The 24850-nt window shown below is 51.8% G+C and overlaps 2 protein-coding genes across 2 annotated transcripts; both read left to right on the top strand.

Annotated features, from left to right (window-relative positions):
* The first annotated feature begins 33 nt into the window (after positions 1-33).
* On the top strand, positions 34-3673 carry CUTC (cutC copper transporter). Its single transcript, XM_029958494.1, has 5 exons — positions 34-1092; positions 1409-1542; positions 2119-2146; positions 2531-2636; positions 3234-3673. Exons 2-5 carry the CDS (start codon positions 1417-1419, stop codon positions 3343-3345), a joined length of 372 nt encoding a protein of 123 aa, XP_029814354.1. The 5' UTR covers positions 34-1092; positions 1409-1416; the 3' UTR covers positions 3346-3673.
* A 2806-nt stretch (positions 3674-6479) lies between these two features.
* ABCC2 (ATP binding cassette subfamily C member 2) lies at positions 6480-24320 on the top strand. The gene is made up of 32 exons (XM_018069214.2): positions 6480-6634; positions 7168-7341; positions 7821-7946; positions 9056-9190; positions 9600-9722; positions 10062-10117; positions 10364-10595; positions 11205-11389; positions 11999-12176; positions 12691-12945; positions 13413-13478; positions 13975-14112; positions 14461-14607; positions 14871-14955; positions 15047-15113; positions 15309-15435; positions 15610-15786; positions 15889-16056; positions 16335-16521; positions 17360-17492; positions 17922-18027; positions 18274-18493; positions 18958-19112; positions 20092-20247; positions 20350-20549; positions 21165-21291; positions 21681-21782; positions 21885-22028; positions 22264-22422; positions 22673-22839; positions 23173-23367; positions 23806-24320. Exons 1-32 carry the CDS (start codon positions 6593-6595, stop codon positions 23933-23935), a joined length of 4662 nt encoding a protein of 1553 aa, XP_017924703.1. The 5' UTR covers positions 6480-6592; the 3' UTR covers positions 23936-24320.
* The last annotated feature ends 530 nt before the right edge of the window (positions 24321-24850 follow it).

Raw genomic sequence — 24850 nt, 5'->3', positions numbered from 1 at the left:
GTTAAGAAACTTTGCAGCCCAGGGCCCACAGCCCCAAACTGTTCACACAGAGTTTGAGGCCAACTGGGCCGTAATAGCAAGGTCTGAGAAGGCTTAGATGAGCTGCTTTTAGAGCATTAAACTGTTGGGTTTTGTCCCTTTATTTCTTTGCCCTATTTTCTTTATCTCCCTGCTGCACATATCTAGGATATGTGTCTCCTGGACCTTGGCCTTGTGGGTAGCTGGCAATTCATCTTCATTTTTTTCTCTTAACACACCCAGTGAGAAAAGATGACAAGAGAGAGGTGTAAATATATAAAAAGCTACTGAAGCTGCAGTGGGAATTCATTAGTCCAGACCACGAACGTGTGGAAACAAATTCCCTTTCTCTCTGAATCTTTTCTGTGAGCTACAGTCGAAGCTAAAGAGAGCTGAGCCTTTCCCTTGTGGTGTGCTGCTGAGGGTCCTGTACAAAGGTGAATGTGCTGTAAGGAATGCAGCAAAAGACAAGGGTCTTGCTAGGACTTGGCTCCACTAGGCCAGTGAGGTGCTCTGCTGGAACCAGTGTTTCCATGGCAGGTGGATTTCTTTTTGTAGAAATAAACTTTGCATAGTAAATAGAGCACCACTGGTGAAGTTTGTTGTGGTCTGAGACCAGAAATCATAGGTAGTGAAAGAAATCACAAAAATCACCTCTCCTGCTTTCAAAGAGCAATGGTCCTGTCCTTTCCCTAGGTCTATGATACAACTTCCTTGCTTCCTTCCTACAGAGAAAGACATCTATGGTGGAAATGAAGGTTCTCCGTGTTCTAGACAAGATAGGAGGTTTTGGTCTTACTCTTTATGGGTAAACAAATGCTTTGTTGCTTTCTCAAAGGGCAGAATAACTCTTCCCCACCAAAGAGCTTGGCCAAACAACAGCTGCTGCAGTGTTCCCAGCAAGTACTGGGACTCTTCTGAACTGCCTAAGAATGGCTTGAGGAGCCTTTGCCCTCTTTCCTGTCATGTACTTCTCTGGTTCTAGTACAAGGAACTCTCTGTTCCAGCCCTGACTGACCATATGTCTTCTTGTTTCAGCCGTGTGCCGTCCCCTGCCAGTCACCTTTCACCGCGGTGAGTTGCTGGGGACAGTGGCCCGAGCAGGGACCACCCTGTGCCCCACTGCCAGCGGCAGGTGGGGCTGGGAGGGAGCTCAGCTTAGTGTCCTTGGGTCGTTCTCTGCAGGGGGAAAGCTCTGCAGGCTGTGCAGGAGAGGGAAGGTCCAGGGGGTTAGGCTTGGGGAGTTGTGTTACTGCACTGTGAGAGGGGAGGTGTCTGAGGAGTTGAGGATGGTGGCCCTGGCACTGCTGCAAGGGCCTGAGCTGGCTGGGGGACAGGGCTTGAGCACAATGAACCGAGTGATTTCTGAGCTGTTGTTCTGGTCTCTCAGCCTTCGACATGGTGCACGACCCTCTGGTGGCACTGGAGACGCTGATTTCTCTGGGGTTTGAGCGGGTGTTGACGAGTGGCTGTGACAGCTCAGCACTGGAAGGATTGTCCTTGATTAAGAGGCTTGCAGAACAAGTAAGTGCTCACTGTGTTCTCCTGTGGCTGCTGCCTCTGGGCGTTGCCTGCTACATTTATGGTAGCCCTCATTTCTATAAGGGCACTTCTGTCAGGGAACACTTGCCTTCCCTCCCTTGTCTGGCTTTAATCTGTTTTCCCAATTCCATATGGGCTGGGCCCTGAAGTCTCCCACAGCAAAGACTGGTTGAGTCATTCTTGCTCACAGACAGTGGGGAGGATGGTGGGAGTTGGTTTCAACAGCTGGTGTGATGAGCCCACACAAACAGCAAAGTGAGGTTCCTGCTGGATGTTTCACAGTTTTTATTAGGGAAATGCAACAGGTAGCCAGGTGGGATACAGAGGTAGGAGGGAATGGGGACAGGTTGTTTTAGCTGTAACGGCAAATTCTTTTCCACATTTCCTTGTAAAACATGAACAGAACAAAAAAGATGGGTGAGAGTGAATGAGTTGTAGGCCATGGTGACATCCATGAGTTTGTGGAAAGTGCTGCATGTGAGGTTTCTTTGTCACAGCATAAGTGCACATGTGGATGTAGTGCTGAGCAATATCACTAACATGTTATTCTTCTTTCAGGCAAAGGGCAGAATTGTGGTGGTGCCAGGTAATGTTTTTTTGTCATCTTTTACCAGGTCCTCAGTCCCTAGCCCTTCCTTCCTAGCCTCCTGCTTGGGATCCACTCTCTGATCTGGCTTTCTGAGCCAGGTGCCCAGGAGGAGCAGCTCCTGCCCTGGTATGAGTAAAGGCTACCTAGAGCCCTGCAGCTGCTGCTCACTGCAGGAACTGGGGACAGCTCTAGTTCTGTAGGATAACATGAGTCAAGGCTTCTCCTGTTTCTTTTCATGTGCCTGGGTCTCCATTGTCCCAAGGGCTGTGTTTTCCCTTCAGTGTATATGGTGCTTGTCCCTTATGGGTAGGTCCCAGCGTGATGTCTGGTCTGGGACAGCGTCATCTGCTTGGTGTGTGACATCGGGTTTGTTCCCACCAGGAGGTGGCATCACGGAGCGCAACCTGCAGAGGATTCTGGAAGGCTCCACTGCCTCTGAGTTTCACTGCTCTGCTCGCTCAGCCCGGGACTCAGGGATGAAGTTCAGGTAACTGATTATTTATGATTATATTTTAGCAGAACTGTACAAGGGAAAGGCTAGATGAGTGTGAACATGAGTTTGTAGAACAGGCATAAATTTCAAACAACTTCCTGGGTGCTGTTGCACTCCTGTGCTTGAAATTGTGAGAGGTGCCTGACACAGTATTCTGCAGTGTATGAATCCAACAGTGCTCCTCATCTGGACACAAGCTTCATGCAGAACCAGATCCTTGGAGCATTTCTCCTTCTGCTGCCAGCCTGGGAGTTGTGAGTGCACTTGTGTGGCACTTGGGAAGGCAGGTTCTGGGATGTAGTTGCCTTTTAACATCAGCATGCAGAATTTGGGAAGCCAGTGGGATATGCCTCAGAGGAATGAGCAAGGAATGGGTTATATTTGTCCACAGATCTGCACTGGGTTCCTGCTGATGCTGTTGTTTTTTGCCTTTGGATTATTATTTTTTCTGTTACTGTCCCATCTTCAGTTTGGGTGGCACCAGCAGGTTCTTTGGCCACTGCTGAGATGAGGGGAGATGGGTTTTTTTCTTGTGTTCTGTCTCACCCATCTGTATCACCAGCAGATAGTAACCATTGGTTTTCCTGACAGAAATCCCAACGTTGCCATGGGAGCGTCCTTCTCTGCCCCTGAGTACTCCGTAAAGGTGGCAGATGTGGCCAAAGTGAGGACCCTGAACGCAATTGCAAAGAACATTCTGTAGTGGAAGGCACCGTGCTGGGACAAGGACGCTGAGACTCCAGGGTCTTCCCTGCCACATGGACAGATGGATACTGCTTCCGTCCTCAGGCTGCAGAGGATGTGCACTAGGTGATGAAGCCTGACACCTCTTCCCTTGGCTTCCCCTGAAAGACCAGTCCCTGGCCTGGAAACTGATGTTGGCTGTTTTAAATAAAAGGACTCATTCCCAGATGTTGCAGCAACAAGCTGTTGGGCAGTATTTGGGAGGAAGGGAGCTGAGCACGTAGGGGGACTGAATTGTGTAGCACTGCATGTGATTGTCAAATAAACACTGCAGCTGCCCCTCTCTTGCTGTGGTTTTCTAAAATTTATTTATGTTTTTAGGTAAGACTGTGATCCATGTTGCACAGCCTGAAAAATCAGACCCCTGCTGCACCAGAGGAGAATACAATCATGTCCAGAATGCCAGGAGGGAAGCATGATAGCAACAGCTGGAAAACAAGGCCTGCTGTAGTCAGCCAGTAGGATTAGCAGTGCAGCAGCTGCTGGGTAGAGAGAAGCACATTGATATGTACAGGTGATGAAGACATTAATTTGTAATGGCAGGGAGTTTCTCACTACCTGACTCATGAGGTGAGGGGGCTGTGAGACATCCTGGGCTGTGGGCCCTCAGAGCTTGAGATGAGGGGGGGCATGTGATGAGATTTCTTGGGAGGACCAAGTGCTTTTTCTAAGGGAGTTTTCATGTCCTTTTCTGAATGTGAAGCACAAGCTGTTTGTTCACCAGACAGTGTTTGGGGAATGTGCCATTTGGGTCATTGCTGCCTAGTCATGATTGAAGCCCCAGACTCGTATCAGTCACCCTGCAAAATACCCAACAAAAGATCTGAATGGCATCGGAGTGGTCCGTTAGAAGAGTAGAGACCCAGAGATAAAGCGACTTAAACCTTGCTGCCTCCTCTTCTGTAAAAGCTGAAGAGAATCCCTCTGACAGCAGAGATAGTGGACCTTCTTAGGAAGCAAAAGCAGGATTCAGATTTCTCTGTCCATCTTGGCAATAGCTTGCAGCCTGTGAGGATATACGGCAAAAATGTGGTATTTGACAAGGTGGCAGCACTTTTGTCCCCTTAAACAGAATCAGGTCATTGAAAGCCTATAATCATTGTATTTTCAGCTCAAAGAGTACATCCACCTGTTCACGTGGATCCAACAGGAAGGATCCAAATTTGGAAGAAGAAATTATTAAATTTGTTGTTATAGTCAATGTAGTTCAGAATATCTGATTTAAGAGTTCATGGCTTATGTGAGATTTCATGAGTCATGGTCATGATTAAGATACTAGTAGCTCAATTAAGATGAATATTCTGCTGACACAGAGTTTGGCTCTTTCCTCTGTGTTTAAAGTTCGAAAATAAAAAGGCTTTTGAACTCAAATGGCATTACAGTGTGACAAAGCAGAAAAACAGAGAAATAAATCCTTCAGAGAAGAGATGAGTAGTGAGGGTTGGACTGATTTGTAGATTGCTTGGCAGAAACCTCTGTCCTGGATTGGCATGAAGCAATGCCTATTTTTCGAAAAGTTATACCATGCTAGACAACAGATGGATAAAGGCAGGGGAATACAGGGAAACTGTAATATTGTCAGGCAGAGAGGTGCTACTGCTTTGATTATCTTGGTCCCAGTGAAGATTTTTTGGGTATGTTAGTGAAGGAAGCTTTATGGAAGGAGCTGAAGGACAGTGAGGTGGCTTTGTGTGTTTTTGGCAGAAGCATGTCCCAGGTATGAGGGTAGAGAAAGTGAGGGTGTACTTGCTTTGAACATTAGAGAGAGCTGGCATCCTGTGCTGAGAGAAACACTCCAGCTCTGAAGGAGAGCAAAGATGGGGTGGGGATGGGCTGTGACCTGTACTGAAAGCTGAGACAAGCAGTGGACAGGACATTACAGAGGAAGGTCTCACCAGCAAGTGGTCCCCTTGGCATCAATGCTTCAGGTGGGTTTGAGCAAGGCCACAGGACACCTGTGCCAGTGGGCAGAAAAGAATCATAGCAGCAGTCTGGACGAAGAAGGCCTGAGGAAGTGACTGCTTCATTCATTTATTTTTACCCATTGCATCAGATTGCAGCTCTCATCAGCAGTGTACTGGTTCTGGCCTAGAGGACCTAGCAGTAGGGATAGTTTTATTTACAAAAACGTGGATTTAATCAGAGAAACCAGTAATAATTAACCAAGGAGTTGGACATTGAGCCTTTCTCTGGTATTGATGGTTCCTGAGCAATTACTCATTGGGTCACCCTTGACTTCTGAGTTATCTACTAACTCAGTGAACAATGAGACAACGTGATTCTTGCAGTCACCCTACCTTTCTACTGTTCCTCAAGAGCACAAATGATTAAGCAAATCCAGTTCCAGCCTTAGAGACACCATCCCCATGTGTCCCTATCATACTTCCACCTTTCTAAGCAGCAGGGTGATGATTTAATGGCACTGTCCTCAGGAGTGTTCCTCTGTCTCCAGTGATGGGGTTGCCTTAGAATGAAGATTCGAAGTCTCTTTGGGGTTTTGTGGCCACGCAGCTGCCATAACATGCAGACAACATGGAAATGTGGGAAAGGGAGAAGCAAAAGTAATAGTTCAAAAAGCCTCCTGGCTCTGCAGGCAGGAAGTTGGTAAAAGGAGCCCAGATCCTGGGTACTCAGAAAGACCAGTGCAGCATGTGGTCAGCTCAGCTGCCAGACACTGCAAATTCTCAAGCCTGGGACACTGCTGGTGTCATGGGCCTCCTTGCTGGTTGGCATATGAAAAAAAGGATACTGTCTCCTTTGGCTTCTGTGGGACCAGCTCTTGCTGGACTTTTTGTCACCATTCAGCAGGCTTGTTCTGGCAGGAGAGATCGTTGCAAAAAAGCAGTGTCTTCAGTGGGTCCATATGAGCTTGTCTCTCTTGGTGTGCACTGCTGAAGGCTAGTGGTTTCTGAACAGTGGCTGTGGTGTCCTGCAGTGACTCTGGCTTCCCTGTATCTCCCCTTTGATATCTTTTTTGAGTCTTCCTCTCCTCCCTTCCCCTGATCCCATGCGGTTTCCCAAGCCCTTTTGGTTACAGCTTTGGTTTGTGGTGTTGTGCAATAGCACCAAGTTAATAAATAACTGTGTGTCATCAGGGATTTTGTCCCAACGCTACTTGAGGGCGTGGGGGGACTTTTATCCCAAGCATCCACTCAGGACTCGGGCAGAGCGCGGGGAAGGAGCTGCCGTCTCTTCTCCCCTGAGCCATGTCAGCAGCCCTGGAGGAGTTCTGCGGCTCCGTCTTCTGGGTGAGTGGCAGCATCATCCCTATTGCCTGTTCTCGGGGCAGGACACTCAGTGGATGGGGAGAGCAGTAGATCCCAAGGCTCACAGCTTGTCCTGCCAGTGGAACCCAATGGCCAGCAGTCGGCAGAGGTTCTGATATTTATCCAGGACTGCCACAGCACTGAGAGCTGTGCAATGGCTGCGTGATATTCACAGGACACTGAGGCAATGACAGCTCCCTAAGTGAGCCTTGGCCTGTTTTGGCCCAGCTGGAAACAGTACACCTTGCATAGACCTCTTGGGGAATGATTTGGGTCCAGCTGCTTCAACTGGCTTGGCTCCAGCAAGGGAGCCCGTCCCAGGCTCAGGCAGATAGATGGGGAGAGAGATATTATGTCAAACTTTGGCTGAGTGCTGAAATGCTCAGCCAGCAGGGTGGGTGTCAGGAGGGGTGCAGTGGGGGTGGGCACCTATAGGAGTGCTGCTCTTGTACTGTGAACCAGGTGAGAGTCAATCCATCCCAACTGACTTTGTTTTCTGTCCTTGCTGCCCCCAGAATGATTCTTACCTTGCTCGTCCAGATGCCGACCTGCCTGTGTGCTTCCAGCAGACTGTGCTGGTCTGGGTCCCCCTTGGCTTCTTCTGGATTTTGGCTCCATGGCAGCTCTTGCCCATGTGCAAATCCAAAGCCAAGAAATCATCTGTGACCAAACTCTACATCATCAAGCAGGTAGTGGGGCTGAGGGGGCATGGATGACAAGCTGGGGCAGCCCAGAATGGAGGTGGTTTAAGTGGAAGGCCTCTGTGCTGGAGTCAGGTATGGGATGGAGAGATGAGAAATGTAGGAGAGAAGGAGCAGTGGGATAGGGCACCATCTGGGACAGAAATGTAAACGGGAGTCTAAGATGATGCATATATCTGGGACAGAGGGAACAATAGGGGTGGAATACACTGGGAGGGAGGGCAGAGTATATACTGGGGCCTCTCTTGTGGTCTGTTATCCTCCAAACTTAAAATGATGGCAGTGCTCCTGTGGAACTGTTGCAACTTCACAGTGATGAAAGCTCTCACAGGCCAAGTGTGGGTTGAAAAGGCTGTAACAGTGCATGGAACACAGTGCTTCTATGCCAAACCGTGTTGTCTTCCAGTGGTTCCCAGTTTCCTCAGTGGTCTGGGTCTCCCCTCAAGGCTGCCCCTCTCTCCTCACAGATGCTGGCTGCTTTGCTGGTGGTGACGGCAGTGGCAGAGTTGGCCCTGGCATTTGTAGAGGACACAGAGCAGGACACCGTGCCAGCTGTCAGATACACGAACCCCAGCCTGTACATCGCCACATGGGTAAGGGATCAGCTGGTAAATGTGCTGTGTGTCACCAAAGAGACACAGTGTGAGACCACGGGCCAAGCAGCAGAAAACTTCCCTGCCTGTTCTCAGAGATCAGTGGGAAGCTGTGTCCACGAGGGAAGTGTAGCCTGCAAATTGGACAGGGACTAGCACTCAACATGTGTGAGTGGGGCATAAGGGCAATTCATTGAGCACAGGCGTCTGGTTGTACAGTGTTCCCTGCTTTTAGCCTTAAAACTGGGATAGGTTCTACGCCTGTGTATGTGGCTGAGCTGTCTCTGATAGAAGCCTTGCTAGCAGCAGTAAGGGTTTCACAGGATTGATTGCATATCGTGGACATCAAACCGTGGCTTGCTGCTCTGATGTCTCACAGCTTCCCATGAGTTGCTGCTCACTTTTCTACAGAGAGTCAGGAGAAGTACCACAGGATGGCCAGGCAGAGGAGAAAGCTGAGGACATAGGGGCTATTAGCTTGATGGAATATGTGCATGGAAGTTACAGATATCCTGTGTGAGACATGGCATATTCTAACAGTCTTAACAAAGCCAAAATGCTCAGGAAATGTTACTTTTGCACTTAAAACCAAAAGTAACATCCCCATTTGCTATCCTTTGTATTTTGTCACGTCATTTAATTTCACGTGCAGAGTCCATGTGGCATGATAAGACAAGGGGACTGCCCATAGAGAGGACTCTGCACTGCTGGGACATGACACGGGTTTAGTTCCAGTTCTGGAGGCAATATGCAGGAGAGAGGGTGTGACTCCTGATGGCTGGGCATGTCTGACAATGTGTATGACATGTCTGAGAATCTGGAGTGAGAAAAGCTAAAAAGAGAAATAGTGCCCTGCTGTAATGTCAGGGTACCTTCAGACCTGATCTTATGTCTTCCTGAAATAAACCTTTGCCATATGCAGTTAACTCTGAAGCTTATGTAGAGTTGGCAGTGAGCTCAGGCACTGGGAGCTCAGTGTATTCAAGGCAGTGAATCCCAGCATTTCATGAATGCTGGCACCCTGGGACACATGCTTCAAAGACACTTTTAGAGTCCAGACCTAGTCCTGCAGCCCTACCTGAACCTCTGACTGGTCTTTCTTCCCGCAGCTCCTGGTCCTGCTGGTCCACGAGGCACGACGCTTCTGCTTGCGCAGAGACTCGGGGGTACTTTTCTGCTTCTGGATACTGTCCCTGCTCTGTGGGATATTGCCGTTCCAGTCACTTGTCCGGAGAGCCCTGCAGGTTGGATTTGACAGGAAGCTCTGTGCTTCCCTAAGGTTGTGTTCTGTCCCCAAGGAAAGTCCTTCATACTTGTCTCTTGGCAAGCTCTCTGTGGTATCACACAGATCCCAGCTGCCCTGGCAACCTTGGGGAATGAGAAAATACCTGAGAAGGAATTGCTCTTTTAACTCATCCTATCTCTTTGGGGAAGTATAATATCTCCAGGACCAATTTCTCTGCTTACAGACTTATGGGAGGAGGTCAGGAAGAAGTGGCAAAAGGAAGCTGATCCAGGCTGCACAGCGAGTTTTGCACTGCTGCATTGTGCTCAGCCATGTTCACTGTCCTGGGGATGGATCTTGTCACTGAGTGACACCAGGTGGCCTTGAGACAACCCCCAACAATAACCCTGGGCTTTCCATTCCTGCAGGAACCAATCCCTGACCTGCCACGGTTTATCCTCTTCTTCATCTCCTATGGGCTCCAGCTGCTCATCTTCCTTGTCTCGGGCTTCTCAGATGTTGCCCCAGAAACAAAGGAAATCAGGAAGAAGGTGAGAGGACCATGTGGGAGTGGGCTTGGGGCACCACGTCCCATGCATTGAGTTGGGCAGGGTGAACTCTGTGTAGGCTATGGAACCTGGAGCTCCATGCTCCAGACCTCTTGGGGAGGGAAGACCTGAGGGCTTCAGCACATGGCACAGCAAGAGCTGCAGCCTGCCGCCAGGGACAGGGGGCTGCTGCTGGCTATGAGATGGGGTTCTTGGGGTGGGATCTAGCACAGTTGGAAACTTCTGGGGCTCTTTAATGGCTGGGGGTGCTGAATCAACTCTAGTCAACACCACCTCTCAACATCAGTGATCTCTTGGTACCTACTTTGCTTTGTACCATAGAACCCAGAGGTGACAGCCTCCTTCCTGAGCTCCATCACCTTTGAATGGTACAGCAGGTGAGCAGGGCTCCATGGGAGGTGGGGCTGGAAAAATGCAAGAGTGCTTCAGGGCTGGCCCAGCCCTGTTTGGGGGAGCCTGCAGCACAGGCTGCTTGGAGTTAGTAATGAGAGGCACCACACTGGGTTCAGTCTGTGCAGCCTGAGCCCAGTGCCAGGCTGGGTGTGAAGTCCTTGCATTTTCAGCAAGGACTCTCCAGCAAGTGTCATGCAGGAAACTTGCTGAGAGGTTTCTCTGCCCCACAGCGTTGTTTTCAAGGGCTATCGCAAGCCTTTGGAGATAGAGGATGTCTGGGAATTGAAAGATAAAGACAGGACACAGGCACTTTGCACTGCTTTTGAGAAGAACATGAAGACTGCCATACAGAAGGCCCAAGCTGAACTGGAGAAACGGAAACGCAAGAAAAGACACCAGAAAGGTGACCCAGACCATGGAAACAATATGACCAAGGCCCAGAGCCAAGACATCCTGGTGCTGGTAAGTCCATTCCTACTCTTGACCTTGTATGGGACTGACACATCCAGGTCCAGCCTCAGGGAATAGGGTTACCCAATGTCCCTGCAGCCCCTCTTTGATTCTGCAGGGCCATGGACAAGGATGGGGGAACCCATGACAGGGTGTTCCCTGTCCTTGGCAGATCCCCATGTTTTGAGAGACCAAGAAAGTCTATATCCTTCTGCCCTACAGAAGGACAGGAACCACCCTCAAGTCTACAGTACAAACAACTCCCTTATCTCTATCTTTCCCTACCCCAAATACCTCCCAGCAAAGAAGTCAGACTGAACATCACTCCATAATCATCCCTGGCCTCAGGTTCTTCCTGGGGTGCCTGATTTTTGGCCTGAGAGGTTCAAGGTGGTTTAGGTTTTGCAACAATTGTCTTTGGCACATGAGAGATGTGTTAGTCCTGAGTGTGTATGACATGAGCAGAGATCAGTGAGAGGGAACATGACAGGAGGTAAAGCAAAGGCTTTATTCAGGATACCTGATCTAGGGTATGTGTCTGATGCTGCCCTGGAAGCATCTTTCCAGGTGCAGGAACCCTGCACAACCAACTCCTTCACTTTTGTGTGGGCTTCCCTCCAGGAGGAGAAGCAGCCGAAGAAGAAGAAGAAGAAGGGAGACAAAGGAGACTCTGACCCTCCTGAGGATTACGCCAGGGGTTGGTTGATGAAAGCACTGGGCAAGACCTTCCGGCAGAACCTCATGCTAGCAGTGGCATTCAAGCTGGTGCATGATGCACTTGTGTTTGTCAGCCCCCAGCTGCTGAAGTGAGTCTTTTCTCTCTGTCCCTATCCATGTTCTGTCCTGACTTTTCACCCAACCCCACCACCTCCCTCTGTGCACTATATCCAGGCCCACCATCTCCATATGTCTACATCTCCTAGCCCCAGACCCTCAGGACATTTTGTGCTCTCACTAAAGGTGGGGGAATATGCTGGGTTACAGTTTAATGAAGAATTGATTTGAGCTGGCTGCCAGCTTTTATGGGTAATAGCTTGCTCCTCGCTCCTTGCATCCTCTGTTACGCAGCCCTACTCCCTCACTGGAGACAGTCCTGGCTCTTCTCTGGGGCCCTTCATGAGTCAGCCAGGCTCAGCCCAACAGGGCTCAGCCCAATTCATTTTGCAGAGCAGCACAGTCTCTGTGCATGATCTGACATTACTGACCCACTGCTGTGTGTGAAATGCAGTGTCCTTGGCAGAACAGGGATGCCCAGCAGGTCAAGGGTCTCCAGCTTGCTGAGCATTGAGCCAGCTCTCTAGGGCAGGGTCTCAGTCACCACTCTTGTGAGGATGCTCTCCCTGCGTTCATTTGCAGCATCCTGCTTGGGTCTGTCTCAGTAGAGTGAGTGTCTCATGGGCTTCTTTATCCTCCAGGCTGCTGATTGCCTTTGTGTCGGATGAGGAGGCTTTTGCCTGGCAAGGCTATTTATATGCCATCCTGCTCTTCCTGACAGCGGTGGTCCAGTCCATCTGCCTGCAGCAGCACTTCAGCTTGTGCTTTCAGCTCGGCATAAATGTGCGTGCCAGCCTCATCGCTGCCATTTACAAGAAGGTTTGTATGGTCCTGTCATCATCCCTGTTGGCTTTCTCCGAGCTGGGCTGTGGATATAATCATTCATTGCCTGACCCATCAACCTGGGGTGACTGGGGTGTATGCACTTTACTTCTTAGGAAGGCACAGGAAAAGCTTGGCTTGTGGGATGCCCACCCAGCTCTGGGGACACTGTGGATCCTAGTTCTGCTTGGGACTTGGGTGCTGCAGCCATGTGTTTGACAGCTACCAGGGGCTGAGGCAGGTTTCTCTTCAGAGCAGTGTCACACCTAGGGCAATTGCCACTAGGATTCCTGCACAAGGATGTGTTTCGTTTCACCCAGCATCCAGTGGCTCCTGGTGCGTGGGCAGTGAGGAGGCACCAGGCCTCCCTGCCTGTGGCCAGCAGGGAGGCACCAGGAGCAAACCCAGGAGCAGTTTCAGGCTGGCCTGCTAATTGCCTGCTCTGTGCCATGCTGCTGGGAGCCAGGCTGCTCCCAGACTGGCTTGCAGTGACAATGTTTTCTCTTTCCAGTCACTCACCATGTCCAATGCCACCCGCAAGGAGTCCACAGTGGGAGAGACTGTGAATCTGATGTCAGCTGATGCCCAGAGGTTCATGGACATGGCCAACTTTATTCACCAGCTGTGGTCATCTCCCCTGCAAATTATCCTGTCCATTGTCTTCCTCTGGGCAGAACTGGGCGCCTCTGTCTTGGCTGGCCTTGCAGTCATGGTACTGCTCATCCCCATAAATGCGTTCCTGGTTGCCAAGGCCAAAACCATTCAGGTCAGTGGTGGGTGCAAGATCCTTCCTGGTCTTGCACTCCTGAGGCCCACTGTTGCTCTCTTCCCTCATTTTCCACACTCCCCTACCCTTTTCTGTTTTATTATAGATCTTTCCTAGCCTAGGAAGTTGATCTCACTTGGGCTGGGGGTAGCATGAGCCAGGGGTGATCTGCTGCTATGAGCAGGTCTGTTCTACCATCACAGTTGAACTTGAACAAAATTAGAGGCAGCCTTGAGGACTGAAATGAGATATTACCAATCATAAGATAAAGCTTTAGCTTCTACCTCACAGCAGGGCGTTGTTTTTCCCCAGATTGTCCAGAGCCCCAGGGGAGCCAAGGTCCAGCTTGGAGGGATGACTTTTCTGGGTTCAGGAGCCCATCCTTCCCTTCCCTGTGGCAGCCCAGATGTGTTTCCAAGGGTGAGCTGCTGTCTGGTTTCAGTGACATCTGGTTCTTCTGTTTGTAGGTGAGGAACATGAAGAACAAGGATGAACGGATGAAAATAATGACTGAAATCCTCAATGGAATCAAGGTGAGCAGTGGACTGGAGACTCCCCAGGCAGCTGCTGCACCCCTCTTGGTGCACTGTACCTGGAGAGAGCCTACCTGTATAACCCTACAACACCAGTCTTATAGTCTAGCTTGGGGCCCCTGTGTCTGGGGTGTCCAAGCCTCAGTCTTTGCAATTCCCTTGGCTTCCTCACCTTTTGAAAAATTGGGTGGGGAGGAGCTCTGGGTTCCTGGACCAAGACTTGGGAGCCAAGAGAGGGTGTTTCTTGATAGTGATCCCACTGCCATAGTGGCAGAGGGGCTGGCAGTGACCTGTAAGCTGAAAATGAGGGAGTGTCAGTGTGGAAGTGGGGGAGTGCTATAAGCCGTGGTTAGGACAGGAGAGGGAAGATGCAATGGCCAAGCAGGCTTCTGAGCAAGCCAGGAGCTGGTGATGGAGGTGCTGGCCACTAGCGAGCTGAGTGTGCGGGTGGGCTTTCCTGTGAAGCCAGCATCTGCTCACCCTGCTCATCCTGCAGATCCTGAAGCTTTTTGCCTGGGAGCCCTCATTTGAGAAACGAGTTAACGACATACGGGCACATGAGCTCAAGGACTTGCTGAAATTCAGTTACCTGCAGTCGATCTCTGTCTTTGTGTTCACGTGTGCCCCCTTCCTGGTGAGTGACAACAGCCCCAGGGAGGGTTGCACCTTCCTCTGAGTGGAGGCTGGGCTGTGTCCAAGGGGATGGGAAATATGGGGAATCTCATATGGAGTGCTCCTGCAGCGATGAAGGGGTTGATATCCCTTCCTCTGCCTGGGACGCAGAGTATAGTCCTGGCTGCTGGCAGGAGAACTGTGGTGGAAGGGGGTCCCATCAGGGTGGTGAGATGGGGCCCAAAGGAGAAGGGGGAAGGAGGAGGGGAATAGGTCCCCAGCAGAAAAGCACTGCTGAGGCCTAAGGGCAACAATGGGGGTCTGGACACACAGCCACATTGATGGTGCTTTTTTCTGCTGTCTCTCCTAGGTCTCCTTGGCCAGTTTTGCCGTCTATGTGATGGTGGATGAGAACAACATCCTGGATGCACAGAAGGCCTTTACTGCTATTTCCCTTTTCAACGTCCTGCGTTTCCCCATGGCCATGCTGCCCATGGTCCTCTCTTCACTAGTGCAGGTCAGCCCTCCCATAGGACAGGGGGTGCAGGGGGATCCTATGATACCTCTGCCCAAACCAGAACATGGGACTCAGGTGTGTGATGGACACCCAGGAGTCAGTGCAGGGGGGTGGGACAGGACTTACATATATAACACAGGTTTGGGGCTCAGAGGTTGGATGGGGACTGTGTGATGTGGTGCTCTGCTTATGGGGCTCCTGCCAGCCCACCCAGCTGCACCCCATGCCCATGTGCCATCCTCATCCTCTTTCTGCCATGGCAGACCAATGTGTCGACTGCGAGGCTGGAACGCTACCTGAGCGGAGAAAACCTGGACACCTCAGCTATCCAGCACAATCCCATTCCAGGCAGGTGAACCTCCAGATTACTCCCTGTGGGTCACAGGCTGTCCCCAGCTCTGGGCTTTCCCAGTCCTGAGGGCCCTCTCTCTGCTGACAGGCAACGCTGTGCGTTTCTCGGAGGCCACCTTTTCCTGGGAGCAGGACGGCAGTGCTGCGATAAGAGAGTAAGTGCTCTGCACCATATTGGGGGCAGATGGCTGGGGAGCAGGAGGCTTTCTGTGTTTTTAATTGGGGAAGGCAATCACTTCTCACAGTGCTGCTAGACACAGGTGTCCTAGAGACATTACTCTGTGCTGGTCCCACTTAGGAGCTGTGGGTGACCTGGCAATGCTGCTTCCTAAGCCCTTGTATCTTTGCAGTGTCACCCTGGACATTGCACCTGGGAGCCTGGTGGCCGTGGTGGGGGCTGTGGGCTCAGGCAAATCTTCACTGGTGTCAGCTATGCTTGGGGAGATGGAGAATATCAAGGGACACATCAACATCCAGGTGAGAGGAGCCGGCTGGCGCAGGGGGCTTTGGGGCTGCCTCTGAGCTCAGTGGGGAAGCAGCAGGGCAGGACTGTCTCAGCGTGGTGGCTCAGGGCAAGGAGAGGCTGCAGGAGGTGGCAGTGCTCAGGCTGATGCTCTGACAAGGTAGCTATTCTTGTGTGTCTCCTTCCAGGGCTCCCTGGCCTATGTCCCCCAGCAGGCCTGGATCCAGAATGCCACCCTGAAAGACAACATCCTTTTTGGGTCAGAACTGGATGAAGCCCGGTATCAGCAGGTCCTTAAGGCCTGTGCCCTCCTTCCAGACCTGAAATTGCTGCCTGCGGGCGACCAGACAGAGATTGGAGAGAAGGTAGCAGCCCTGGGGGCTATGGATATTCCATAGCACCTGCAGCAGAGAACAGAGCTGTACCCCTGTGCCAGCCCCATGCCCAGAGAGGTCCTTCCTTTCCAGGGTATCAACCTGAGTGGGGGCCAGAAGCAGCGAGTGAGCCTGGCCCGGGCAGTGTACAGCAACGCAGACATCTACGTGCTGGATGACCCGCTGTCTGCCGTGGATGCTCACGTTGGCAAGTACCTCTTCAAGCACGTGCTGGGCCCAAAAGGGCTGCTGCAAAAGAAGGTGAGCACCCATGCCCCCCTACCCCCCACATAGCCAGGCAGGAGTGGCACTGGCACAGTGTTGATGATCCAGGGAAGACAGGCTGCCTGCCTGGGACAGGGAAGGATCCTGTGGCTTTCACATGGAGCTGCAGCAGGCAGGAGAGGCCTCATGGGTGCCCTATGTCTGCATTGATAAGCAGAGAGGTCCCCAGCTAGGGGATGGAGAGCCTACAGGCCCATGGCTGGGGGACAAGGAGTGTTCTGATGGTCCACTACCCTGCAACCGCTTTGTTGCAGACACGGATCTTGGTGACACACAGTATCAGCTTCCTGCCCCAGGTCGACAACATCGTGGTGCTGGCAGCAGGAGCAGTGACTGAGCATGGCTCCTACAGCAACCTGCTGGCAAACAAGGGGGCCTTTGCCCAATTCCTGAACTTGTATGGCAGGCAGGAGGAGGATGTTTCAGAGAAAAATAACACAGGTACTGGGAACACAATGGGGCTGTGGCAGTTAGAGGGGCTGTGCATGGATCTTGTGGGTATGAAGATCTGATCTTTCAGTCTGACCTGGCTCTATCCAGCCCAGGCACCAGTGGTGGCTGCTGTGAATCCTTCCCAGCTTCTGGTAATCAGCAGCACAAGGACTTCCTGCCTAAGATTTGCACCCAGGCATTATGTTGAGCAGCCAGCAAAGGATCTGATTTTTTTACTCTTTTTAGTTCATTTATGTATATGTGTCCCAAAATCTTATGTGGCAACAGACTCCATATTTTAGTGATGCTGAGATGAGAGAGATCCTTTGGTTTATTCTAAACATGCCACTGGATAACATTCATCTTTATCATGTCCCCCAGTGCCATGGGGAGGAGTGATATCAGGTCAGGTGGATGCCCACCCTGCCGGGGCTCAGCACAGTAGTCCAGCTGCAGCCTGGCTATTCCCAGACCACCCTGACAGGACCCATCTTCACCTCCTCAAGGGGGTTCTCCTGAACTGGACTGATACGACCTACTACATCTTGAACCTACTAAACTAGCACAAACCTCTGCTTGAGGTCACACCAGTGGTAGTGAGCAGCAGAGACTGCCTTCACGCAGGTCTTTAGCCCTATGTCCCCTGTCACTTCTCCCTCCAGCACCGTGGATTTCTTCCTCCTCCTGCTGTACTGGGCTTGCAGCAGGGTTGGAGAAGGTGTGATAAGTGATGGTAGGACATAGCCTGGGCATGGGGTGTGGGGTGAAACTGTGTGCAGCAGAGGTGCATGGGATCTGCTCTCTCCTCAGTGCCTGATCCTACCTTCCCTCATCCCTGTGCTTTTAGCTGTTGGTTTAGCTGGGGATGAAGAGCAGAGTGATGAAGACCTTGAGCCTTGCGTGGAGGAGGGCCCTGAAGATGTGGTGACTATGACCCTGAAACGAGAGGCCAGCATCCATCGGAGACAATTGAGTCGCAGGTAGGATGTGCCCTGAGTTCTTGGCTCTCTTCCCTGCCCCATGCTCTGCTCCCTCAGAGACATGAGTCTGGGGGCTTCCCAGGAATTTCCTGCTGGAAGCCTCCCTACCTGCTCCTACAAGCTGATCTGGGTCAGGGGCATTTACTCACATTACTCACAGTAATGCGTCACAGCCTAACTCCTTACTCTCTGTGGTCTTCCCTGAAACTTGCACTGCTGGCTGGTTCTGCTTTTGGGGATGAGGGCTACAATTTCATGGCCGTAAATGCCTAATGCTTCCACAAGGCTAATTCAAAGCTGCCCCAGTTGGGACATTATTTTCCAGTGGGCTCTAGCACTGGAGATCCAATGCAGCATAGGGATGGACACTCAGGAGATTAGGACCAATCCAACATCCTGTGATTAATGATGCCTATCACCTCCCTGCAGCCTTAGTAAAAGGAGCACCAGTTCCTGGAAGAAGGCCCAGGAGGAGCCCCCAAAGAAAGTGAAGGGACAGCAACTGATCGAGAAAGAAGCTGTGGAAACCGGCAGGGTGAGGAGGATGGAGGATGAAGCACTGTGCTGCCAGTGCTACCAGACCCTGACTGTGGCTCAGAGAAGTGTGGGCTGGTGTGGCCCCACTGCAGCCAAGAGACACGAAGGGACAGAGCTGCCTGGGACTGGTGGGCAAGGTGGTGGAGGGAGCACTTGGGCAGCAAAGCGGGAGTCCCAAGTCTGTGCTGGCTGCTATTTGTCTGAGGTTTACTGGGCAGTGGTAATGAGTTAAATTGGTCCACAGGTAAAGTTCTCCATGTACATGCGGTACCTGCGTGCTGTTGGCTTGTGCTATTCCTTCTGGATTGCCATGGGCTACGTTGCAGAGTACGCCGCCTATGTGGGGACCAACCTGTGGCTCAGTGCCTGGACAGACGATGCGCAGCACTACCTGAACCAGACCTATCCCACGGAGCTGCGAGACCTGCGGATCGGCATCTTTGGGGTACTTGGGGTGTCACAAGGTGGGTGTAGGAGGACAGGGGACCCTCTCACCTCAACTGTGTGGTCCAGAAGGGATATATGACTTGTGAGATCTGCAGGCAGAAGTGCAGGAAGCAGCAGGGGACCCAACATTGTCTTCATTTGCCTGCTGCTGCCTTCCTTCCAGCTCCTGGCTGAACTGGGGACAGATACCAGTCCGAAGCCAGCATAAACTGCCCCAGGAAGTCTGTGTTGCCTCCTTAGGTTGAAGATTACTGTCCTTAATCAATTTGGACATAGTGCTAGGGCCCAAGGTTTTCCAAAAGGGTTAGTGTTCCTCCTGGGTGGGATGCAGTTACTGGGGCGTCCCAGGAAGGTGGGATGCAGGACTATCCCAGTGGCTCACTGCACAGCTGCTGGCTTGGAGCTGCTTTGTGACTCTGTTGAGCCAAAGGGTGCCTGGTGAACTGCTGTCACCCCCTCCCTCCCCGTGCTGTCCTTGCAGCTGTCTTCCTGCTCTTTGCCACCATGCTGTCTGCTCGGGGTGCCACACGAGCCTCACGGGTTCTGCATCGGCAGCTGCTCAGCAACATCCTGCACGTGCCCATGAGCTTCTTTGACACGACCCCAATTGGCCGCATTGTGAATAGGTTTGCCAAGGTAAGAGAACAGCCCCAGCATGGAGAAGGTGTTTGTTCCAGCAGGTCTGGAGAGCGTTGGGTAATAACATAACACTGCTGCTGTCGAGCACGGCTCAACTGAGCCCAGATAAGGGCCAGAAAGGGACCAGAAGGGCGTAGTGGATACAAGGCTGACTGCAAGGCAAGCCAATCCTGGGCTATACTACAAAGACAGTGTCCAGCAAATCACAGGAAGTTGTTATCTCCTCTGCTCAGTGCTAAGGAGGTCACACTTGGATACTGTGTCCTGGTTTGGGGTCACCTGGTCAAGAAGGATGTGGAGAAACTGAAGAGGGTCCATAGTAGATCACCAAGAGAGGTAGGAGCCTAGAGCTCATGTCCCACAGTGAGATGTCCTTCTGGTTATGGACTTTCAGAAAAATATACAGTCTTTTCTATGTAAGTGAAGCTCATAAAACAAAGAGAAAGCGAAAAGGAGGAAAATAAAGACAGGTAATTTCACGTGTGCTGCTGCTCTACTTCTTCCTTTGGTGCCATCTCTTGGTTTTTGGGAATAAAATTTCTCCTGAAATCAAGCCTCAGGCCTTCTGGGTTTACTCTGAAATGAGAGAGTATGTGATGCCGAGCTAGGAAATGGATGAAGGCCAACTGGAGACCTGTGTGCTCCTGTCTGTATGGACCTGTAGTTAGTCCTGTCCCTGTTTCTGTCTCAATTCCTATTCCTGCATCCTGGGTCCAGACAAAGATGCAATTCCTAAAGCTGGTCTGTGCAACAGGGGAATATTATAAGAAGTTTTTCTGTTAAATCAGCTGTTCCCAGGCTAAGAGCTGTGGCCCTAAATGAGATTGTAACCATAATACCAATTGAGGGTCATCCAATATTTTTACAAGTGTCTGGCACTGTGTTACCATATGAGTGGGTAGGAACCCTGTATGTATGGTGTCTTTGGGATTCTTCCTCTCTCTGGGGTCACTGACTGCTTCTTCATATGCTTCAGGACATCTTCACAGTAGATGAGACCATTCCCACGTCCTTCCGCACCTGGCTCTCCTGTTTCATGGGCATCATTAGCACATTGATCACGATCTGCCTGGCCACTCCATTCTTCGCTCTCATTATTATTCCCTTGAGCATCTTCTACTATTTTGTGCTGGTGAGTAACTGTGGCTTGAGTGAAGCTTCTGCCCTGCTGAGAGCAGTATCTTTGTGGCTGCTGGTCTTTGTGTTGGTAACAAAGCTGTGTTCCTCATTTCAGCGCTTCTATATCTCCACGTCACGCCAGCTAAGGCGTCTGGACTCTGTCACCAGGTCTCCCATTTACTCCCACTTCGGTGAGACAGTGTCAGGCCTTTCTGTGATCCGGGCCTATGAACACCAAGAACGGTTCATGCAGCATAATGAGACCATCATGGACATAAATCAGAAAAGTGTTTATTCCTGGATAATCTCAAATAGGTGAGTTTTACCCCTTATGCCACAGAACAGCCTGTAGCACCTCTCCCCAGGGGCTTCTGGGTCCTGAGAGAGGTCCTGGAGATGCTGCAGTTCTCCCTCTTGATCTCAGCATTGAGGGTTGTATAGGAACTGGGGGAGTTACGATAGAGGTGCCATCTCTGGGAACGACACATGTTAGGGTGATTTTGAAAGACAGAATGTGGACCCTACAAAGTGTCCAGAGCCTGGGTAGGGTGAGCTGTGCAGTCAGCGACTGAGATGCTCTTGGTAGGTTCTGGGAAGAGGCTGATATTTCAGGCCAGGTAGGAGCACGATGTGGGCACTCTTTGGTGTTGATGTCTTACTGGTAGATGCTTTGGGCTTGTGAGGGTTGTACAATTGGGGCTCCTCTGATATATGGCATTACCAGCAGAGGAGGTTATGTGTGAGACATGGACGGACATAAAATGAACCTGCTTGCAGGCCACAAGTGTACCATGTGTACAGCACTGGGCTCAGGGCTGGGTGTGAGGGGTGCTGGTAGGGGGCTGCTCTTACTGGTGGGCTCTGTGTTGGGCACAGGCAGGTACCTCTCTGCCTCTCCCACTGCCCTTCAGCTGTCCTCTCCTGGAACAGGTGGCTGGCCATCCGTCTGGAGTTCGTTGGGAGCCTGGTGGTCTTCTTCTCTGCGCTTCTAGCAGTGATTTCAAAGAACACTTTGGCGGGCGGCATCGTGGGTCTTTCTGTCTCCTCTGCTCTCAGCGTGAGTCAATGAAAGTGTTTTCTTATCCCAGGGACAGCCCTGTCCTGGGAGCTCTGGGCTGGCTGCAGGAGGCTGCCCTGTCTCCAGCTCTGATCCATGAAGAGGGGATTATCTGGGGTGTCACAACACCTGGGGAGTGGCTATAGAGCCAAGGAAGCACACATCCCAGTGTGAATGGATACTGGCTTCCATGAGGAGGAGTATAGTCCTGCTATGGATCAGAGATGCGGCAGCAAAGTTTTTGAAGAGCTAGAGAGGGTGGGCTGTGGCTGGGGACTGGAGATCCCAGACCAGGGACAGTCATGTTCAGGCTGAGTCCCTGAGCTGAGGTGGAAGGTAGTTGTTCCTGGGTCCCACTGAGCTCTGCATCCTCTGATTCTGCCATGCAGGTGACCCAGACACTGAATTGGCTGGTGAGGACATCTTCGGAGTTGGAGACAAACATCGTGGCTGTGGAGAGGGTACATGAGTACATGAAGGTGGAGAACGAGGTGAGGAAAACAGGGTTCAGGCAAGCACCTGCTGTAGAGCGTGGTGCTCTCCAGCCTCTTGGAGTGCAAGTCCCCACCTAATGCTCCTGTGCCCTCCCCCAGGCTCCATGGGTGACAGGAAAGCGTCCACCACGTGGCTGGCCCAGCAAAGGCGAGATCCAGTTCATTGACTACAAAGTTCGTTACAGACCTGAACTGGACCTGGTTCTTCAGGGGATCACCTGCAATATTGGGAGCACTGAGAAGGTGCCTCTGCCCTCACTTCACTCTTTACAGAGTTACACTGTGTTAAAGCTGTTTGTTCCTCTTGGCTTCAGTCTGTGCGCTGGGGAGGGATGGTGATGGGATGTGGCTCCTGGGGATTCAAGCTGCAGGAATGGGACAGTCTGGGAGATGGTGAGGGTAGGAAGGCCCACCAGAACAAGGTGGAAAGCATCTGCCCTCTTTTCTTCAGCCCTGGTCTTAAAAGCTGCTTCCACAGGTCGGGGTTGTGGGCCGGACCGGGGCTGGAAAATCCTCCCTCACCAACTGCCTCTTCCGAGTGCTGGAGGCTGCTGGAGGGAAGATCCTCATCGATGACGTGGACATAGCAACGATTGGCCTCCATGACCTGCGCAAGAACCTCACCATCATACCCCAGGTGAGCTGATCACCACGTTTCCATATCCCACTGCTGCGTGGCTCCTGCAGGCTGTTTCCTGGGTTATGCATTGCCCTCAGTGCATCCCTGGGTGCTGTGGAGACACCAAAAGCTGTGAGCATGCTGTCACCACCTCCCCTGCCCAGCTGCAGGCAACAGCATGGGCAGAATGTGGCCACACTTGGGGGCCTGAAGCCATTGCCCTGCTGAATGGCTGTGGTGTGGCTGAACACGGTGCTTTCCCTGGCAGGACCCTGTGCTCTTTACTGGAACCCTGCGGATGAACCTGGACCCCTTTGACCAGTACTCAGACGAGGAGGTCTGGAAGGCCCTTGAGCTGGCTCACCTGAAGACATATGTGCAAGACCATCCTGAGGGACTGCTGCATCTTGTGAGCGAGGGAGGGGAGAACCTGAGGTGAGCAGGCCCAGCTCCCCTCCCTTCTCTTGCTCCAAGGGACCAGCCTGGAACAGCAGCCTCCAGCAGAATGGCTGTCCAGAAATGAGGGCACAGAAGCTTCTGGGAAAAGAAGGTGGGAGAAAAGGGTACAGGAGCCAGGGCTCTCAGGATGCCAGCGTGAGCCAGCCCTTCTATGAGGGCCCAGAAAGATGCTGAGAGATGGGGTGCTCAGGGTGGCAGATGCAGGGGGAAGGCCAGGCACAGTGTTGGGTCAGGGCAGTGTGTGCCAGTAGGCTTGCAGAAGCTCTGATAGTGTCTGTTTAGTAACTCATGTTTCCCATCTCATCCCAGTGTTGGGCAGAGGCAGCTGGTGTGCCTGGCCCGGGCCCTTCTCCGCAAAGCCAAGATCCTCATCCTGGATGAAGCAACAGCAGCTGTAGATCTGGAAACTGATCATTTAATCCAGACAACAATCCGGAGCGAGTTTTCTGACTGCACTGTCCTTACTATCGCTCACCGCCTCCACACCATCATGGACAGCAACAGGTACCATGGGACAGTACCATGGGGCAAGAGGAATGGGAATCTGGACCCCTAGGATGGGGCAAGAGGTGGCCAGCAGCAGAAGCAAGGATACAGCCAGAAGGGCAGGGGTGGATGTAGTGCCTGGGGCAGTAATACACAGTGGTTTCAGAAGAGAACAGAGGGGTAGGAAGGTTGGCCATGCAGTAGTTATGCCTTTGTGGGAGAAACATTTTTTGGTATCGTTCTTTACAGCAACAGACCATATAGGCACTCACTGTTGGCACCTTACATGAGTCACCCTGCCAGCACAGGGAGGAGGGCTGTGCCCTCACCACTGCTGAGAGGTGAACCACATAACGTGGCCACAGGAGTGAGACTCAGTGGGGGTGCAGCACTGGTGCCATCAGTGCTATCAACTCGGACCCTGGGAGCTCAGGCCTTCTTGTTCCCCTCTGCCAGGGTGATGGTGCTGCAGGCTGGGCAGATTGTGGAATTTGACAGCCCCGAGGAGCTGCTCCAGAAGCAGGGCATCTTCTCCCTGATGGCGAAGGACGCTGGCATCACCAATACCGAAAGTACTGCCCTGTAGGGGGAGCGCTGCAGCGTCCAGGTGTGTGCGGGCAGCTCCCTCCTGCTGGCGCTCACCGAGCTGGCGTCAGCGTCTCCCCGCAGCCAAGCTGCCCAGGAATTTGCCTTTCTGCAGCTGGGAAGCAGAGAGGGTGGCTTCTCTGGTTTTCCAGAGACAGAGCATCTGGACTCGAGTGAGCTGTTAACATTGCTACCATGCCCTGCCTGCTGTGCACACAGGGGTCTGGAGCTGCTTAACTTATTCTACAGAGGGGAAAAGCTATCTGCGATGCAGGGAGATCATGACCCCTGTTGGGAGTGGTCTTACTTTTTGTACTTCACCATTGCAGGTGAACCTGCCTTAGAGATGCTTTAGCACTGTGGAATTAAATTACTGTTTAATCTAAGAGTGGATGCTATAATTTATTTACTTTTTGTAACTGTTTCTGGTCTTTCAACTTAAAGGCTGACATCAAGTAAGCCTTGGTTTAGCCTTAAACCCAGCTAGTGCTTGGGGGAAGCTGCCCACAGAGGTTACACAGAGGGGTGGGCAGTCCAAACTGAGTGGCACAGCTATACCCGGGCATGAACACTATGTGGCAAAAACAGGGTCTGCCAGCCTTCCCTGTGGCTATGATCCCATTGATGGTAGTGCAAATAAATGAGCCCCTCCCTGAGGCTATTTGTAACCAGCAGTGGGGCACATTTTGGGCTGTGGCTCCAGACTGCAAACCCGACTGTGGTGGAGACAAGCTGAAGAGGTGCAGGCACGTGTCTGTGCTACAGCCATGCACACACAAAATATGGTGGTTACTCTTGACAAACTCTTGACTCCTCTTTGTTCCTGGACACCAAAGTCAGGAGCTGTAGTGCTGACCTCAGTGCTGGCATGGAAGGAGCAGGTGCAAACACAAACACCCCCACCCTGCAGGGGAAG

This window comes from Manacus vitellinus, unplaced genomic scaffold (genome assembly GCF_001715985.3).
Source record: "Manacus vitellinus isolate BGI_N305 unplaced genomic scaffold, ASM171598v3 scaffold_15_pilon, whole genome shotgun sequence".
Taxonomy (NCBI): domain Eukaryota; kingdom Metazoa; phylum Chordata; class Aves; order Passeriformes; family Pipridae; genus Manacus; species Manacus vitellinus.
The sequence above is the reverse complement of the archived record's forward strand: the minus strand, read 5'-3'. Positions and strand labels throughout refer to the sequence as shown.

Coding starts and splice junctions, on each gene's coding strand:
- ABCC2 (XM_018069214.2), top strand. CDS start 6,593: ATGTCAGCAGCCCTGGAGGAGTTCTGCGGCTCCGTCTTCTGG. Junction 15,436..15,609: donor AGGGACACATCAACATCCAG/GTGAGAGGAGCC, acceptor GTCTCCTTCCAG/GGCTCCCTGGCCTATGTCCC. Junction 16,057..16,334: donor AAGGGCTGCTGCAAAAGAAG/GTGAGCACCCAT, acceptor GCTTTGTTGCAG/ACACGGATCTTGGTGACACA.
- CUTC (XM_029958494.1), top strand. CDS start 1,417: ATGGTGCACGACCCTCTGGTGGCACTGGAGACGCTGATTTCTCTGGGG. Junction 1,543..2,118: donor TTAAGAGGCTTGCAGAACAA/GTAAGTGCTCAC, acceptor TTCTTCTTTCAG/GCAAAGGGCAGAATTGTGGT. Junction 2,147..2,530: donor CAGAATTGTGGTGGTGCCAG/GTAATGTTTTTT, acceptor TGTTCCCACCAG/GAGGTGGCATCACGGAGCGC.